Source organism: Aspergillus tubingensis (genome assembly GCF_013340325.1).
Source record: "Aspergillus tubingensis WU-2223L DNA, scaffold_4, whole genome shotgun sequence".
Taxonomy (NCBI): domain Eukaryota; kingdom Fungi; phylum Ascomycota; class Eurotiomycetes; order Eurotiales; family Aspergillaceae; genus Aspergillus; species Aspergillus tubingensis.
The window spans coordinates 930,839-949,959 of NW_023336278.1; the positions used below are offsets into that span (position 1 = coordinate 930,839).

Genomic DNA, 19,121 nt, shown 5'->3' on the forward strand with positions numbered 1-19,121 from the left:
TCAATTCAACAAGGCTAGGCACTCCCTGCATCCGAATCAGAACGCCGTATCCAACACTATTAAGGACAAAGAGAAGAAAAGAAGAAGAAAAAGGAAGAAAGAAAGAGGGGTGAAGGGCAAGTCCGATCGCATCCCGTTGCGAGATTAACACCTGGACGGAGATCTTATTCAGTCCGTCGACGTCCAAGAACAACCTCAAGCAACAGGCATATGAACGAGTCTGAGGACTCTCAAAGACAGTCACACACCACATGCACGGCGGACACATTCCTCGAGGATCAACTCAAAGACCCTGCGCATCATCGCGTTCTCAAAAACCAGGGACATACACAAAGTCAGTCGGAAACCTGATCCGAAAACATTACATCTGCACAAGACTAGGAGAGCGTGAGAGAAAAGAAAAAAAAAAGAATGAAAGACAAGGGGAATAGAGAAAAGTACACTGTTAAAATCACACATGCTCAAGACCAATGTAACAAATCAAGGAAAAGAAGAGCGATAGCTCAGTGGTATTCAACTAGTTGCGACGGCTTCCACCAGTCCTGCCCGTCATCTCCAGAGTACTTTCAAACCCCTCCCAAGGGAGCTCATCATCGTCTTCCGAGTCCGGTTCCTTGCGAGAGGACTTGTCCGTGGTGGCGGTGACGTCTGCTGTCCGTCCTGCCGTATCAATTCCAATCGACTGAAGAGTCACTTCCATCTCCTGCTCCGTCATCTCACGGCCATTCTGCTTCTGACCTTCAAGGACGTCGTACAGCGCATAAATCTGGTCGGCCTTCATGTCGATATCCTTCAACAGCTTCTCGATCTTCTCGCCCACAGACTTCCTCTGTCGCTTGCTCAGCGAGGCATCCAGCTTGTTGTACGAGCCCTGGTATGCTACCAGCTGCATCTTCAGGTGGGCCAGCTCATCTTCCAAAGCCTTGAGCACGGTCGCGAGGGCAAGCTCTGGCGATTGCGCGGGGCGCATGGTAGGCTCCTCATTGTAGACGGACGGCTCGGGCATACGCTCCGAAACGGGAACGGGCTTCGGAATCTTCACTGCCTCTGCAGTATGTTCACAAGAGGCACCTGGAATGGACTGCTTGCAGACCGTGCAGTTTTTCCCATTGTGCTTAGTGGCACTGTCAAGTGCACGCTGAGCAGGTTCAGGAAGCTTTGAAAGATTGTTCTCGACCAGATGCGCGGGGTTGAACGTAATATCAGGCAAGATAAAGGCCGAGGTCATCTCTTCGGCCATCCTCCGCCGGCGTCGCTGAGAAGCAGCGGCCCCGGAGTTGTCCGAATGCCGTCTGGGGCGTTCGACAGGCACCGACAAGTTACTTTCTCCTTCAGTCATGCTAGCCTTGGAGTTGGCGGTCAAGTCACCCATGGCCGAGGCGGGTCTAGATGGCAACCCCTTACTTTCTTTGAGGGAAGACTTTCTGGGAATCGTCGACTTAGCCAGGCTCTGCCTGGTCGTGTTTCCGGTCTCGTTTGCAGTCTGCTCTTTGCTTGTACTCGACTGCCGCCGTTTCCGAGCCAGACGTTCCTCTTCCAGCGTCTTCCGTAGTTGAGCAATTTCACGTTCCTGAAACTCGAGTAAGTACGGGTGTGTAATGTGGCAATAACACGAAAGGCAACTTACATCAACGAAGCTCAGCAGGGTCAAGTCCTGCTCCGTTGCATTGGATTTCTTGGTGTTTCCAGTGACTTCCCCACTCGATTCAACAGGCTCAGTCTCCTCTACCTCTTCGACAACCACTCTCTTGACGCGCTGTTTGCCAGTGTTGGACTGCTTCCTGGTGCTCACATCACTGCTCTCCGACCGGCTCTTGGACTTTCCTGATCTCGACTTGGACTTTTCCCTGGTCTGGGGAACGTCGATCGAAAACAGTGCCTCTTCTGCACGCTCCTTTTCAAGCCGGGAAATTTCCTTATCGACCTGCGTCGAGATCTTGGCGCGCGAATCTTCCTGACGTCTAGACTTGGATCGCGAGCTCTTGCCAGTGACTTCGCGGGTGCTTCGGCTCGTATGCTTGCTATGCTGCGTATCAATTTGGCTATCCTCATCGCTTGCATCAGTCATAGAAGACTGCTCTGACTCGACTGTGTCCTCACGTGCTCTGGAGCCCGCGGACAAGATCTTCGATATCTGCGACTTCAAGTCTGCATTCTCCTGGCGCAGACTCTCATTCTCGCTCTTGAGGTCTTGGCTCTCCAGATATGCAACTCCCAATTGAGAGACTGCCATGTCTCGTTCTCGGTTCAGCCGCTTTAAAGTCGATTCCTGAATTTGGGCCTTTCTTTCGATAATGTCGAGTTTGTTCTGCAAAGCCAGATTGGCGGCATCTAGTTCTGCATACAGAGTTAGCTCAGTATCGCGATGACCAATATAGAAGTGCTTACTTTGGTTCTCGTTGGCAAGCTGATCTCTTCGGTAGTCATCCTCGTCGGATTCGTAAGGTCGGCTGCGACCATGCTTATCCTTTGAGCGCTTGTTTGCCCTCAGCGCTTCATTCTCCCGCTTCATATCATCCATCCTCCGTTCGGCGTCAGACTTGGACCTCTCCAATTCTGCAACCTTGTCCTGCAAGAGTCTCAATGAAACGAAGAGTGCCTTTTCATCTTCCGGAATGGGGACAGCATCCAGCGGCATGTGTTCGCGAGTCAAAGAAACATCAGTAGCATCATGCGGAGGGGAGACAAAGCGCGTCGTCCGTGCTCTGTTCTGACGCGCATACACGGGCGTGCCGTCTTCATAGACGCCCGAGACCAACTCTGACAAGTTGGGAAGATCCGGTAGTAGGAATGACTGCTGAGTAGCCGTATCACCTGCATTGTTGGCCATATTGCGAGAGCTGTTACTGGACTTTCCGCGACGGAGTTCGCGAGCGTAAGCCTCCTGAGAAGCCTTCTCCACCGCATCGGCAATCTGATGAGAGAGGTTGGGGTTTCCAAAACGTGTCGGACGCGTACTGTTGGCCATGACCGGAGGCCTTTCGTCCTCGATTAGGGATCCTTCATAAGTATCGCGAACCTTTGCGTGCATGTCTGACAGCGTTCGTCGCTCTTTGCGGTTCGACTTGGCTGTGTGGGGATCAACGTTCTCCTTATGGGCAAGGCTGGCGCGTCTGATTTGTGCATCCTTTCGGAGACTATCGCTGACCGCTCTTCGTGCCGGGTTCCGCAGAGCAGACTTCTGAGGGGTATTAGAAGTAGGATAATCGAGTCTGACGGCGGGTGACGACGAGCGAACGCTGTTTTCGATGCTCATGTAGGAGTTTCTCGAGTCGTCCAATCGACGGGGAGGTTTTGTCGGGCCTCGGCCGGCCTCAATGGAGATGCTGTCGTCGTTGTCGGCCTCTTCTTCCTCTTCGGATGTGCCGACCGGGGAGAAATCTGGTAGATATTGCTCGAAGGTGGATGTGTTGAAAGCGTAGTCGGGCTCTTCTTCCTCGTACTCGTGGCGCTTCCTGGCGTTGGTGTGCATGGACGGAAGTCGGGGGCTACCATGACCGAGCTCCTTGGTGGACGCGAGCGCCTCGTGCTCAGGGTCGAAGTCGGAGCCAAACGACGCGAAGCTATTCGTTGTTGCTTCGCGCGACATGTTGCCGGCTGATGTGACGCGCCTATTTGGGATGGTTTATTGACGGAGTGAAAAATCGAGTACCTCACAGGTATTCAATGATCAAGCTGACTGAATCAGCAAAGTAGACTTGGAAGTAATCCGCTCGTTGTTCTGAGGCTGCAAGCTGCACGGCGGACAGTCAAATGTTTAGAGAGTCGCTGGTAGCGCGTCGGTGCAGCGCGAGTCTCCCGGCTTGAGGAGGAAGTAGCCAGGGAAACCACCACTGAAAGAAAGGACGACAGTGCAATTGCCTAGAGAAGACAAGCCACTGCGGTTTCCAGACTATCGCAGAAGCAGCACAATTGCACGGTAAGACCTGGCTAACCGGCTAGACAACGCAATGGGGACGCGAGTGGATGATGCGACGGAAATAAATGAGGAGGCTGGGCTGGCAACAAGTTACTACGTCCTCGACCAAGTGGAACTCGCCCGCTGCTTTTGGTTTGTTTACTCCCGTGGGCCCCCCTCCCGTGGAGCGCCTGACCGCCTTCCGAATGCTTACGCCACGAGCCAAGCTGCAGAGATAGATAGTGATTATCCAATTCATGAAACTTATTCTAAACAACATTTTCGCACGTCGTTATTGAAGCTTTTGCATTGAGATTTTCCATCATATGCGGGAGCGTATAATATGTGCAGACAGATCCAATAAACACAGTGCCCCCTTCTATAAATGTACAGGCAGACTGGTGTGGGCTGAGAAAACAAGAAGAGCCGTCCATAGATTCGCCTTCAATAAAACGCCTTGCGGGCTAACATGAATGTCCAAGGGAAAAAAAAACTATTGACAGGGTCGGAGAGTAATTAAAACAACCTATATGCTAGTATGTAGGGTCGTAAACGCTTATGCTCGTAACGGGTATTGGAATGCGAGGTCGGAAAGGGCGAGGAATGGCAGCCGTGAATGTAGACCGATGGGTCAGGTCTTCTAGTTGTTGAAAAGACACATCGATAATAGAGAAATCAAGACGCCTGGTGACTATGAGTGTCATCCCTCAAGAGGTGTGTTTCGGCTGATTCAGAAGCAGGGTGTTCTTCGACACGCTCTTCAGTGATGGGTTGAGTGGTGGTGGCAGGTTGTTCGGTAGTTGGTTCGGCGGTTTGTTGCTCTTCCGGCTCCTCTTCCCGCAGAGGATTCGTGGGCGTGGTGGGAGTGTTGCTGATAGGGCTGGCCACATCGATATGGATGGTTGGCAGGGGGGTCAAGTCACGAAGCTGCGGCGCATGCTCGCCCCTCTCCGCGATTGGACTCGTATAAGGCGGCGCTTCTCCCCATTCCAGGACCTCGTACTCCGGCGGCGGGATGTTGAGTTCACCCACATCACCCTCGTCGACCGTTATTGACGGGCGATCAGCCGAATGAGCAGACGCAGCATGCGATTGCACCTGAGTCAAAGTCTCCGCATCGGAGACGTTGGATACCCCAGACTGATACGACGAGTACGACTCGCCTCGAGAATGAACGCCGGTGAGAATCGATCCTGAGGATCGATCGGGCGCTGATGCATCGGTGAGAAGAGGACGACGGTCCGAATCGGGCGACGTGGCTCTGATACGCGACCCGTCATGCCGCACGTGGCCCAGTTCTGCATAAGAGACACTGGAGATACGCCTATCGCGACCACGGTTACGAGATTCCGCCAGAGCCGCGCTGAGGTTTGAACCACTTCCATTGGCAGACGCGCTGCTTCTCGCGCGGGCCCGACTCTCCTGCCGGAGTTCTTCAAGGCGAATATAGTCCCCACGAGCACGAGCCTCCCGGCGCTCCTGTCGCCGCCATTCACGGTCGGCTATCTCCTCTCGCCGTTGCAAACGGATTTGGTAGAGAGACTCCATCAGCTCTTCTCTGCGGGATTCCTCTTCTTCGGCTGTTTCGGGGAACTCGACAACCATGTCCATGCCTGCTCGCTCCCCCTCTCGAGCGATGACCTGCTCCGTTGGCTTGGGACTGGGCGAGTAGGCGGGAAGGGTGATGACCGAGCGAACCGATGTATCCCGTCGAACATTGCTCGTATTGTTGGCGGCCGGGGTGGTAGTTCGCATCTCCGAGCCTCCTTCGGCAGGCGTGTCTCTGGTGTTCGCATTTGGATTATTCGCCCCCGGGACCTGACCGTATGAGACGCCCACGTTCCACCTATTCCATTTGTCTTTTAGGAATTTTCCAGGCAAATATTTCGGGCGACAGTTCATGCGACGGAGGGTACGTAAGACGAAATAGGTCATTAAGGCGGATGCCACGGCGAAAATGATGCAAGCGACGCACTGCAATTAGAGGAAAAGATGCATTAGTGACTGCGGGAAACCGAAGAAAGAGAGCACCCACTATTATAATGATATTATTCCTGCTCGAGTTATCATTGTCGGAGGCGTGATTTTTATCCGGGCTATTATCGGTGTTATTGGTGTTGGTGTTGGGATTGTTGATAATGTTGCCCGGACCATCCTGACGGATGTCAAATTGGCGGAAGTTGACTGGAATGTGCATGCTGTGGATTCCGGGCGATCGGGAATGAGCCCAGATCTATAGCCCCTAAGCATGCAGACCAGCTGGAAAGTCGACGATAGGAGGTATTATCGCAGGCGAAAAGAGGTTTGAAAAACCCGGATCGGAGGCGAACTGGAAATGGTAGCCTAAACCGGGAACGCTGCGGAACTGGCGGATGAACAGTGAAGGTTTGGTACTCGGTGGTATGAATGAATAAGAAAAAAGCAAGATAGGCTGCAGAAGGGGGGCCTGGGGGAAGATTTGATAAGATATTACGAATCAGACCATAGAATGCGACTGAAATCAACACGAATAGCTAGAGATAGAGCCAGCAATAATGAATGAGATGGTAAATTATGGAGGAGAAGAGACATGCGCGAATCCATGGCCTCAAGCTGTGATGGCTGGGGAAAGAAAGGACCAGGAGAGAGAATACGAGCAGGACCGCGGCAAGATTTCAGCGGCTAACTGGTGTCAGAGAATGACGATGCTCATCATTCCAAGACAGGCCTGCAAGTGGTTGTCGAATGGCAAGAGGGGAGGGCCACAGATTGGCGCTGATTGACTGATTGCTGATGCTGATGCTGATGCCGACGAGAAAGTGGCTGGGTCGCTGGCGGAGATAAAAGAGCGAATGGATTTTTCCCCCAGCCAGAAAGAAGTGACTGATCAGAAGTACTCTGGTAGTACGACCCTTGGGATGCTTCCAGACTCAGGAGGTCAATTTGATCGTGACACGACACAATTACGCATCAACAGAGTCTCTATACAAATTAAAAAGGACTCCATCGCACCCTCCCGACTAATTAAAGACGATCTCATTGTGAAACGAGAGGCGCAATACAAATTGAAGCTGCCGGGTTTTCCTTCCCGAACCACCGGCGCGTGCCATTTTTAGAACACGTTCCTTCGCTGCTGGTTTTCTGGTTGGTGTCGGATCAGCGTTGGGGGTTGTGTTCAGTTGATTTGCTCCAGGCGCCTCTCTCTCTCTCTCTAGCTTTAAGTTCAGTCAGCTTATTTGCCCAAGGAAAATTAAGCTCACTTATCATCGCCAGGGTCAACTGAGCACCACCAGGGATGGGGCTGTCATTACGGAGTACCCCATCGGAATAAAGTTCTCCCGGTTTACTAGTTGGTCTGGTTATTTGTTAGTCTCGTTATGGAGTCTCTCCTCCTGAATCCTGACCCACTCCTCATCTACACCATATTCATGTAGATAGCCGATCTCGCTTTCAGGGCAACAGACTTCCTGCCATCTTCCATCATGCCAAAAACACGACAGCTCCTTCAGTGAGAGACCACTTATCCTTACACTAAGGAGGATCGTAACATTCTTCAACTGTATCACTATGAGAAGAAGAATATATTCTTTGCCCATCCCAATGCACACCGAGCTGGATCAAAGACGATGTTGTCCCATTCGACTTCAGTTGTTCGGATGTCTGTCAGATGTTAGATGCTGAAAATTGGTTACATGGTAGTTCCAATGTTTGTATCCAGACACTGCCAACACTCAGTGCAATGCCCTGAACCTTTGAATTTCCATACAGAATTGATGAGAATTATGCCGGGCAACGAAGATGAGAAGGCTAGATGCGATGCAGAACCTAAAATGGCTTCGTGAGTACTGTCTGGACGTGCCAATCCCGGATATATATACGCTTGGCTCCTCGACAGGTCGGTCAGAGGGTATCGAGTTCGTGCAAATTGGCCGCTTTCCAGTGAAACCCACCAGCTTGAGAATGAATACCGAGTTGCGTGCATCGTGATTATGGATACTCAACTGTTGACTTATATGACTCAGACGTTCTCACATTCCATGATAATGGCCTCCAATTTCAACCAAATGCAATGAAATAACCTGGGATTCTGTGATTCAACTATATTCACTCAATGCGATGAGAACAATATCCATCATTCTTCAAGCGAGAACTTGGTCGGGGGCCTTTTGTCCCCTCGCTAGCTGACTTATGCCCGAATAACATATCCATTGATGAAGGCTGGAAAATAACTTGTCCGGTGGACTTAAGAGTGGGCCGGCTCTTCTCAGATTTAGACGATTCGAGCCTTTCATCGGCTAAAGATTGATATGATTAGAGCCTTTCATCGGCTAAAAAGTTTGGGCGTCGATCAGCTAGGGCCATCTGAGTACCGCAAGTTCGGAGATAATTCATGAATTCCCTAAAGGCCGAAGAGAAGGAAAAGACGGCATTGATGCAAATCTCCGCGCTACTATCGGAAAATTTGATAGATTGTTGATAATAGGGCCTTTTGATACCTTATTTTGGCTCTCTTCAGCCCATATGGTCTTTTCACGACCGCTGTTCTGCACTGATAATTGAAAATAATCTCTTTCGATCATGCCAATGCTAAGAAATTTGGGCCTGATGACATGTAAAAAGGTTTCTAGTAAGAAGGCGTACGACGAAGACTTAGACAGGCGTTGAGGGCGACATTCTCCAGCATGACATCTGGAGACAAATCTTATAAACTAGCCTTTTGCAGCTGTAGATCTGCTTAACAATTTGTGGACCAATAACAAAGCAGCATGCGCCACAATCATCCTGCCTTGAAAGCGCCGTTAAATCCCACCGATCCGTAAACCCTTCTTGGAATCTTACAATATCCGCTCAGGCGTCCAGCTAGCAACTACCTACTACTAAGTAGTAATACCCAAGCTACCCAGCTTCCCATCCAATCCCATCACATCCCGCAACAGCCATTGAATCTCGGAGAGTACAAACTACACCAAGTCAAGGATGATCCCAAGGACAACATGCACAGACAAACCTTCACGCATATTACGCAAGCTCCTTCCCTCTTTCAATCAGGCCTCCTCTCCGCGCAGTGCTCAATCAGAATTCAACATCGGAGATAATCCAAGAACCAACTGTATCCACCCATCCATCCCTCTCACTATCCCGGACTTAACCAATTTTACCTCCGGCAATCCCGAACCTGCCTGGCTAAACCCACTACGCCATGCCATGGAACCTACCTTCCCACATCAACTGACAGCAACACATAAGCAACCAGTTCCCCGCTCTGCGTAAAGCTTATCTTCCTGGCAGGTCGATCCTAGGTATCAACCTACTCAATAACTATTCAACTCATATCGAGAAAGACCATAGCAGAACCTAACACATACCTCAACTACCACTACGTCATATAGATATATATTTATCATCATGTCGTGTCCCGACTGCTTCAGCGGCCACGTGCACGAGGACGCTACGCCCAGAGGAACAGTCACCACCTTGCATGGCCTGAATGCATATGTGACGGAACCGACGTCCACAGAATCCCCCATCAAGGGAATCATCATCATCATTCCGGATGCGTTTGGGTGGGAGTTTGTCAATAATCGCATTCTGGCTGATCATTATGCCGATAAGGGAGGGTATAAGGTGTATTTGCCTGAATTCATGAATGGTATGTGTACTACCTATTTTTAGAGACTCGTGTGGAGGTGTACTAATATATATACTGGATAACCAGGACACGCCGCCCCAGTCTGGTCCCTAAACACCCTATCCGCAATAATGAAGACCTCATCCATCATGGACTGGATCACGAAACCGTAAGTCTCACACACACCTACCCAGCACAACTACTATAGTGCAATCTCACACGATGTAGATACCACATCGCCTGCGCCATGTACGCCATGATCCCCTTCGTCTACCACACCAAATTCACCACCTCCTGGCCCACCGTCAAGGCATTCTTCACCGCCGTACGGCGCAACGAAGGCGCCAACCTCCCCATCGCAGCTGCAGGGTTCTGCTGGGGCGGGCAACACACCGTGTACCTCGCACACGACAAAGAAGAAGACAAAGTAGATGGCAAACCCCTAATCGATGCCGGTTTCACCGGCCATCCCAGCAACCTGAAGATCCCCGCGGATATCGAGAAGATCAAGATCCCTGTAAGCTTTGCGATGGCGGAACTGGATATTGCGGTGAAAATGCCGCAAATTAAGCAGATTGAGAAAGCCGTCGGAGAGGGGGATGTGGGGGAGGTGAAGATCTACTACGGGGCTGGGCATGGGTTTTGTGTGCGTGCGGATGTGATGGTTAAGGATGTGAGGGCGCAGGCGGAGGAGGCGGAGGATCAGGCGATTGCGTGGTTTCAGAAGCAGTTTGCGAAGGTGTCTTATTGATTATTCTGCATCAGCTATGTGGGGAGGGGTGTTTGTTTATTCATACCCTCTTCTTTTTCTCCCTCATACCCCCATTTCATCCATCCACCTCAGAATCCCCCTCCTCAATCAAAGCCCTTAATTTCCCACCCTGCCGCCGAGAAAGCACCCTATACTTCCCCGCTTCCACCACACAACCCTTGTCAATCACAATAACATTATCCGCAATCTCCATCATATCCCTTGCATGCGTAATGATCAAGACAGTAAGGCCCTTCCGCGTCGCGACCAACCTCTGCACGGTCCGTCGAATGATCTTAGCGTTATTCGGATCCAGGCTGGACGTGGCTTCATCCAGGATAAGAAGCTGTGGCTGTCGCACCAGCGCCCGTGCAATTACCAGCCGTTGCGCTTGTCCCCCCGACATACCGGCCCCGCCGTCGCCTATCATAGTGAAGTAGCCCTTGGGCAGGGATGTGATGAAGTCGTCGATCCCGGCTGCTTCTGCTGCGGCGCGGATGTGGAACATTGTGCGGAGTGGGGAGTCGGGTTCGAGGCCGTAGCTGATGTTGTCTGCTACTGTGCCGGGGAAGATGGAGGGTCGTTGGGAGACGATGGTGATGAGGGAGCGGAGGGTTGGGGTGTGGATGCGTTGGAGGTCGATTCCGTTTAGGGATATAGGGGAGGTTCTGTTTGTGGTGGTGGGGGCTTCATAGAGGTTCAGGAGTAAGGATGCTATTGTGGACTTGCCGGAGCCTGATCGGCCTACGATTGCTGTGCTTTGGTTTCGGGGGATGGTGATGCATATGTCGCGTAGGACGTGTGCGTCCGGGCGGGATGGATAGCGGAAGTTTAGGTTCGTGATCTTTACTGGTGCGGCTGTGGTGATTTTGAGAGTGCCCCGGTGTTCGTGGGATGCGCCGCGTGGGAGGTGTGCGAGACGTAGGACTTGGTTGGCCATTATGTGGGAAACGCTGATCTGGGGGACTGGGGGGTGTTAGCTGTGGGCGTGGGCAATGGTTATAGGGTAGGTGGCTCACTCCATGATAGTACTGTGCTTGCGTATCCGATGCTGAAGAGAAGGACAGAGAAGACTGTCATGAGGCTGGTGACGGTAAATTCGAGCGATGATACGAGAACTGCTCCGTAATAGAAGATCAGGCCTGCGCAGGTCAGATATTTGAGAGTTTCAAGGTTTCCATATACAGCTGCTTACTGCTGACGAATATGATCATGGACTCTACCAGTCCAAAGAGAAAGCCGGTATAGACAGCTTTCTTTACTCCGAGTACCATACACAGTGCTGCTGCCTTCATATGCTTCTTGTGGAAGTAAGGCTCAAGGGTCAATGTGCGGACGGTGCGAATCTGCGAGAATGTCTCGATGAACATCTCCGACGCTGTCGTTTTAACCCCGGTGCAACGTCTCTCCCATATTCCGGTGGTTTTCTCGAGCCCTCTGGTGATGGCATAGATGATCGGCCCGCAAGCCACTGCCACGAGGGTCAGTTTCCAACAAACAGCCATGCACCATATGATAGCTACCACGGTGACTGAAGTGGCCACCAGGACGTAGCCACCGAAATGACCGACCAGGTTTCGCATCTCCTCGGCGCTGTGGTTGAGGGACGAGGTGAGTTGGGAAGGTTCATTTCCTGCTTCTTCAAACCATTTTCGTGGCTGGTCAAGAATATGATGAAAACCTCTTTTGCGGAGACGGTCAACCCACGCCTGACCACATAGCTCCAGAAGATAATGCATCAGGAACGATATAACGCCGTCACCTATGGCTATTCCCAGGACTATCAGTGACCATGTCGAGGCTTTGGCTTGCTTGTTGTAAAACGTCTCAAGGAGCTTCGATAGGCAATAAGAAAATAGCGGAGTAGCCATCGAGTGACCTAGGGTGCTGAAACATCCTAGCAAAAGAAGCAGCTTTTGACCTCGAGTCAGGTTAGGAAGTATGGTCAGCATGATCCGCCCCAATGACATGCTTTCTTGTGGCGCGAGCCGTGCTGCATTCTTGTATGACCGCTTGCTTCGGTGCTTCGATCTGGCCCTGTTAATCTCATTGACGACATCATTCACAGGAAGTATACTTTGTCTGAATCGGTTGGACTGGAAGTTCGTATCATCGACATGGACGGTATTGAGCTCGAACATCTGCATTCCAATCGACTCACGACGTGGTCTGAACCTTTGAGTGTCTGCAGATTGACGAATGCTCTGTATGCTTCTTTTGTAGCCGTGGATAGCATAAGAACGCTGTGCAAGCTCGCTGTGTCGAGAGAACGAATCAGGGCTTGGACCGCGTGTACCCTCGATTGAGGACCTTGAAGAAACACTGGAGCATCGATCAGAAGAACTGTGGACAACGCCATGCTCACTTTCCTCACGATGGAGTTTGTCCGAGGCAGCAAAACACGTATTGCTCTCCTCCAGTTCATGTCTGTAGCCAGCTTGAATAACCGAGCCTTGGTCCATGATGTAGGCAAAGTCATGATCCATGATTTGCGACATATCATGTGTGATGATGATAGTTGTTTTCCCTCGACGCCATTCCCGGATAGCTTTTGTTATTTCGACGCGGTTGGTGGCATCAAGCGCACTTGTAGGCTCATCCATTATCAATATAGGCGTATCCCTTAACCGTGCCCTCGCAATCGCCACCCTTTGCTTTTGACCACCACTGAGAAAATCACCACCATGACCGACACATGTATCAATTCCCTTGGGTAGATCGTCTATTGTGCTTTGTAGCCTCGCAAGATCGATACATTCACGTACATCAACCTTGCTGAGTCCTTCATAGTTGCGGCTACCAAAGGCGATATTCATGAAGATGGATTCGTTGAACAAAACGCTTCGCTGCTCCAGCAGAGTAATATTGTTCCTTATCCAGTCGATGCTCAAAGATTGGATGGGAACCCCGTCTATCAGAATCTCTCCGGACTCTGGTAAGTAGAAGCGTGTGAGCAGCTGTCCAAGCGTACTCTTTCCAGATCCACTTCTGCCAATAACGAAGGTTGTCTCTCCGGCGGGAAAGAAGAAGCTTGTCGACTTCAAAACCGGTCTGTTCGGTTGCGCTGGGTAAGCAAAGGAGACCTGATAGACACATTATAAGCTCAATGTACCACACAACTTTCCTCGGATATCATCACACTTACATTGCTGACCTCGATATCGCCTTCGCAAAACTTCGGATAAACGGAACCCATCCCCTCCCCTCGAACAGTATCCTCTGACTCCGAGCTCAAAGTGTGGATCAGAGCAATGGCTGCATCCTTTCCTTTTGCTAGGACGACAATTTGTGGCATGAGGAACTCCATTGACTGGGCAGCTGCTAAGCAAGCCCAGAATGTCCTGAGCACTTCTCCTGCTGAAATCTCACCGGAGGTAGCCAAAGAGCTCCCATACCAAAAGCCCTGCACGAACATTCCAAATGTCATCAGTCGCAATATGGATATTTGTAGAGATGTTAAGCGCGCGCGTTTGAGGTAATGTATAGCGGCATTGTCAACGCTGCTCACGAAGTTTCGGATCTCGGTATCTTGCCCGTTGAAAGACTTGACGCTATCAATTGATGAAGTAGCATTGTCGACTATCAGCGATAAATGACCCAGCTCTGTCTTCTGTGCCTCCATAGACGAGTTCGCCCTGGTAGATAGGAAGGAGAGAGCAGCCGAGAGGAAGGGGATTCCCGCCAAAGTGGCCAGAGTAAGGTTCCAGGAGGTGAAGAATGCTAGGGCTAGAGAGAAAATGGCTCGAAAACTGTACTGCAAAGCGAGGCCGAGAGGCTGCGATGTTGCTTTCTGTAGGTCTTCGATTTGTCTGGAAGATTGCGTCAGCTAGGACAGTGGCATACAAGAGTGCGACATACCCCTGGAGAGAAGATAGAAAGACCCTCGTGCCATCCGGCTGCGTTTCGAACCATTCCTGACTCTTCTGTAGAAGCCTTTCGAAGAGCTTGGTGCGAGCATTCGCAACCTGAAATTCTCCGAATATCACGAATAGAATGAAATAAACACTATTGCAAACCCAATTGATTGCTCCAAGTCCAACCAACTGGACAGCGTATTTGCTGATCTGTGGCGTTAGGTCCTGTTTTGCAACTTTTCCTCCACCGAACAGTGTGAACGTATTGAATATCTCGCCCAAGAGTACGGAGAATATGGGAACCGAAAGACTAGAAATGGCCGTAAATGTAAACCCTCCTATGAGCACTGGAAGATGCTTCGTCGTTGTGAAGCTGAAGAGCGACATCCACCTCGGTCTCCGATGTATGAAGCGCCTGGCGCCAGCAAGGAAGGCCGCCATGATGAACTATACAGGCTGACCAGGGCGGGGGATCTTCAGTTGAGCATTTGGTCTTCGACTCCAATATTTAGGTGTCGTATAAGAAGACATGATGATGGTAGGGAAGTATAAAGTGCTAGGGCGTCATATAGAAAAACATAAGCGAATGATGAACACCCAACAAACAGGCGTCCAAGTACTTCTTAGCATAATCATCAGAACAAAGAGCTACGTTCGTTTTCATATTAGCCCATCTGGCCGGATATCAAGCACTTTCCATATGCGGGCATATTGTAGATGAAAAGAACAATGGGTTGCGTTGCCATTGTTCTCGGGTACACCTGAAAAATTAAGTGGGTCAACCACACGTCTTTCTATCCATCACTGCATTCCAAAGCATCGATTCAGCTCGTTATATGTACAGGTATCCACTCCGGTAGTAGCACCCTAGGGCGCCCTGTCGAGGGGCTATCCCCACTCTTTTATAGGGTCATATACGCTATGCTGGACCACCCGGATGAGACCTATGGGCCATGGTAGTAAATGATGGCTGTCGAACTCAAGAACTTGAGTTACTGCATAGTCTCGAGACGCTAGCAAAGCAAGGACGGTAAAGGCCCGGATGAACCATTCCGTCTAGCCGCCGTTCCTGCACGGCCCAGATAAAAAGCGCAGCTTCACATCTATTTGTTGGCCTTCTGCGCGCGCTCGTAGATCCAGTCGTTGAGACCAGCACGGTTTCTGATCCATGTATGAGTATCCAATTGTTTCCAGTTCTTATTGAAGCGGAAAGACTCACCTAGCGATCTCGACGGCGTAGAACTGCATACGCATGGCTATCCTTCTGTTAGCTAGCGTTCCAACCCCCCAGACAAGCCACACAGCCATGTTCACTTACCGAAGATCGTGGTATCTCTGTCGTATTCGACCTTGGGGCTAGCACGCAGCATGGTACCGAAGTTGAAGTCCTCGATAATCTTCTCATACTGGTTGATCCAGTTACGCCACTTCTCCTTGCCCTCCTTGCTCTTCATCTTGTCTTCATCGAGCGTCTCGGCAGGGTCGAAGTCGGGGAATTCCTTCTGGAAAGACTCGAGGATCTCGTCGTCCATCTTGGTCAGGCGGAGTTTCGAGCCGGGGACCTTCTCCAGAATCGACCAATATGTCATCAGATGTTCGACGGCTGCATAATCGTGAGTCATGGGACGAATTCGAATAAGAGATGTCCGGACCAACCCTTAACGGCAAACTGCTTCTCCATCTGCACGAAAGGTCAGCATTCTCGGTCGGAATTCTGAATAGGCAATCTAGGCGCAAAAGTGACATACATCCTCGAAGTTCTCCGCCGTCTCTGGATCAAAAGGCTTCGACATCTTGGCGGTTGTGTGGACGGTAAATAATTACACAAGAAGCAGACAATATCAAAAGAAGAGTGTAAAGGTAGAAAAATGTTCTATTCGCTGGCTAACAGTCAGAGTAGTCGAAAAGGAATCGAAAAGTGAGTTGCCCCGCGCCCGACTTCTTTTTCCCGCAGGCGGAGAGATTTTTGCGCCGCCGCCCTTCAACCCCGCCGCTCGCGATTGGGCCGTACGTCATTTACAGATCTTAAAAACACCACCAGGCATTAAGAGTCCGGTCTATGTACGCTCTAGTTCATCTACGTTACTAGCATGAATATTTACAACTCAGATCTCTATTTCGGCCTGCGAATCTATTCAGTTTGCTATCTAGATTGCTCGCTGTCTGAGAAATGCCATGTCCGGCTAACTAATCTGCCTCTGCCGCTTATTAATTGCATAGCAATCCAGCGATGCTAGATCATACTGGAAAGATCCAGAAATGGCGGACGAACGCAAACGCCACTCAATGCTCTTCTGACAAACAGTCTTCAATCCAATCAAGGTTGACATACTGATTCATAGCGTATGATTCATCGAGATCAAACAAAGGTAAAAAATCTCTTATCGGCGGCGAACAGAGATTAGACTATGGTACAGGGAAGCAATGTAAGGAAACGAAGAATAGCATGATGTCTAATCACTGTCGTCGGAGTCGGGCAACTCTTCGAAACGTCCTTCATGGAGGGCGCGCGTGACAGGATTCTCCACCTGAAGAATGCCGTTCGCTCTGGCTCTGTTATGATACTCAGCATTTATTAGTGTAGGTAGAGAAAGGGTGAGGCTTACCGCTCAAACAACACAAATAATCTCTCTGCCTCTCTTTCTTTCTCCTCTTTGGTCATAGGAGGGCCCTCGTCCTTCTTCTCTGCAGCCCACTTCTGGCCAGTAATAGGGTTGACATCTGGATCAAAACCGTTCGGGTTGGTTGCGAATGCTTCGCCTGCCGTCTTAGGGATTTCCATGCCGCGAGAAGCTAGTAGTCCTGCAGCGAACCCATATCCGATATTCTTTGTCAGATTTTCGGCGTCTTTGCCGGAGAGCACAAACATAAGCTCGGAAATAGCAGTCTTCAGATTAGGATAGGGCGTGGTCGATAGATTGAGTAACTTCGATGAGAGTGTGTCTGATTGTCCAATTGGACGGCTTCTATCATTTTCTTCGGGTAGAAGAAGCCATTGCATATATTTGCGGGGGCCGTCTGGGGCCATCTCATGAATAACCACAAGTGTATGGAACAGGGGTATAGCCTTGGTCTCCAGCTCGTCAGGACCGTATGCGGACACAGCTTGATCCAAGATGTTGATCAGCTTGTCGACATTGCAGTTCTGGTTGAAGGTCGGGAAAAGGGGGCTACTCTCGAAGACTTTGCCCTTTTTGTTTTCCAGATCAAGCGTGGACAGGCAGTTCAGAAGATAGCTGAGGAGGCCTTCCAGAGGCTTTGGAGGGATATCGATGCGGTTGATAATCTTAAAGATGTGAGGGATCGAAGCCGAGAATGTCGCGGCCAAATCAGAATAGATCTTAGAAACATTGAAAATGAGTTTCAAGGTATCAGTAAGGGCCAACTCGTCCATCTGCGACAGAGACTTTTTGCCAGACTTGGGAAATTGTTTAGCGTGTCGAACGATTTGCTGGATTCAGTCAGCTTCCATCATATTCCGGTTTGTGCAAGACACGCATTAGCTTACGTAGTTGACATTTTCACCCAGAGAGTGGTGTCTGATAAGATTGTCAAAGTCCATTGTGGTGTCATAGGTAGAAAGGAACAGGATCCGACTGATCACCATCTCGTCCTCCGAGGAATCACACTGATTGATGGTCAACATCTGCACGAGCTGGTTGACATAAGTGGATGGGTATACCTTGAGCCTCTCAGCCAATTTACCCCCGTAGCCTGTGTCTACGAACAGCTGGCGCATCGATCCATCTAAAAGGAGAGCATTTGCGACGCAGCGTAGAGCGGCACGACGCACATCCGGGGTATCCCCATCAACACCATATCTGGCTAATACTTCTATCCCCTCTTTAGAGTAAATAGGTTGGGCATGGCTGGGGTTGGTCCCGTGCTGCCTCAACTCCAGGAGTGTCTGCACGCGTTCTAAGGCACGCAGGTGACTAGGTCAGACCGGTACATTTTACATTCCCTGTGTACTTACCCTTCGAAGTGAGAGACTTCGCCTCGAGGTCCGTTTTGAGAGAGCCCAGTAATTTAGTGACTCGCTGCAGCTTCTCTAGTCGCTTGTTAATTGAGATCTATACAATGAAGTGGCTTGTACATACCTGGGCCTTGGAGCGGCCTGAAATCCATGATCAACTTTTGCTTAGCGCAATTCTATGCGCCGGAAGTGAAGTGTGTCAAGGGGTAACTGCTGGCTTGCAATAGCCGTCTTACGGGGCGCGGTGAACCCCTACTAGTTTGTCCAGTAAGTCCCACTTAGCTTGGGCTTGATCAAGTCGCAGCGAAAGCGGGTCTCCGCGATCAAGGACAGAGTAGTTGGAGAGGTGAAAACCAGTCCAGAGGTTATGGGATGATCTGGAGTATCTTTCTTCGCCGATGGGCTGTAGTGAATTCCGGTGCTGGAAGCAGCGCAACGGATAAGGATAGGAGCTAATGTTGCGCTGATGAATAGAGATCCGCAGCGCAATAAAGCAGAACCCCACCGGATAGCACTAAGCGGCTGCACAGTATCTCCGCAGTCTGTACATGCAGCAATGGTATTAGACATAAGGTTGACGAGATGGACATAAATCAATGCATGCGGTCTGTGGTTAGTAGTTAAGTAGACGAAACTTACATTGACAACTCGTTCTGGGTTCGAAAACAACCAACGTGAATGGGGGAAACGAGAAAATTGAAGATAATAACTAAAGAATTGGGGGGAGGGCAACTCCGGTTCATCTCCGAAGCCTTCTCCGTGGTGCCTGAGTGCCTTACTGCCTTGGGCATGAAACGCGGCGCTGCCACTTTACGCGTGGCTCAGCCACAGGCGCGTCTTTTTGAGTTGCGTGGCTTGGCGCGGCCCCGGTAGGATCAAACTGGCACGGCTATCCTACTTTCACCAGGGCTTTGATCCTTGCTCATGCTTGTCGACAGCTTCGGTCTGGGTCATGGACAGCGTGGTTTTCTAGCTAGGCTGTATCGCGATGTTCCTTCTCCTTCTTTCATTCTTGTCCCCGTTCTTTTCGTCGT

The 19,121-nt window shown here is 50.5% G+C and overlaps 6 protein-coding genes across 6 annotated transcripts; 1 reads left to right on the top strand and 5 right to left on the bottom strand.

Annotated features, from left to right (window-relative positions):
• Positions 1–517: 517 nt before the first annotated feature.
• AtWU_02866 (uncharacterized protein) lies at positions 518–3,589 on the bottom strand (the record flags this gene model as incomplete). Its single annotated transcript, XM_035497979.1, has 3 exons — positions 518–1,570; positions 1,628–2,337; positions 2,389–3,589. 3 exons carry the CDS (start codon positions 3,587–3,589, stop codon positions 518–520), a joined length of 2,964 nt encoding a protein of 987 aa, XP_035353872.1.
• Positions 3,590–4,573: 984 nt separating this feature from the next.
• AtWU_02867 (uncharacterized protein) lies at positions 4,574–6,095 on the bottom strand (the record flags this gene model as incomplete). Its single annotated transcript, XM_035497980.1, has 2 exons — positions 4,574–5,872; positions 5,934–6,095. 2 exons carry the CDS (start codon positions 6,093–6,095, stop codon positions 4,574–4,576), a joined length of 1,461 nt encoding a protein of 486 aa, XP_035353873.1.
• A 3,188-nt stretch (positions 6,096–9,283) lies between these two features.
• AtWU_02868 (dienelactone hydrolase family protein) lies at positions 9,284–10,257 on the top strand (the record flags this gene model as incomplete). The annotated part of the gene is made up of 3 exons (XM_035497981.1): positions 9,284–9,527; positions 9,594–9,675; positions 9,735–10,257. The coding sequence occupies 3 exons, from the start codon at positions 9,284–9,286 to the stop codon at positions 10,255–10,257; spliced, it is 849 nt and encodes a 282-aa protein (XP_035353874.1).
• Positions 10,258–10,333: 76 nt separating this feature from the next.
• Positions 10,334–14,552, bottom strand: AtWU_02869 (ABC transporter ATP-binding protein; the record flags this gene model as incomplete). The annotated part of the gene is made up of 5 exons (XM_035497982.1): positions 10,334–11,223; positions 11,277–11,399; positions 11,453–13,340; positions 13,403–14,066; positions 14,116–14,552. The coding sequence occupies 5 exons, from the start codon at positions 14,550–14,552 to the stop codon at positions 10,334–10,336; spliced, it is 4,002 nt and encodes a 1,333-aa protein (XP_035353875.1).
• Positions 14,553–15,214: 662 nt separating this feature from the next.
• Positions 15,215–15,904, bottom strand: AtWU_02870 (polysaccharide biosynthesis domain-containing protein; the record flags this gene model as incomplete). Its single annotated transcript, XM_035497983.1, has 5 exons — positions 15,215–15,272; positions 15,331–15,367; positions 15,430–15,714; positions 15,768–15,792; positions 15,860–15,904. 5 exons carry the CDS (start codon positions 15,902–15,904, stop codon positions 15,215–15,217), a joined length of 450 nt encoding a protein of 149 aa, XP_035353876.1.
• A 660-nt stretch (positions 15,905–16,564) lies between these two features.
• On the bottom strand, positions 16,565–18,239 carry AtWU_02871 (synembryn; the record flags this gene model as incomplete). The annotated part of the gene is made up of 6 exons (XM_035497984.1): positions 16,565–16,664; positions 16,718–17,562; positions 17,620–17,739; positions 17,794–18,029; positions 18,088–18,162; positions 18,212–18,239. 6 exons carry the CDS (start codon positions 18,237–18,239, stop codon positions 16,565–16,567), a joined length of 1,404 nt encoding a protein of 467 aa, XP_035353877.1.
• Positions 18,240–19,121: the final 882 nt, after the last annotated feature.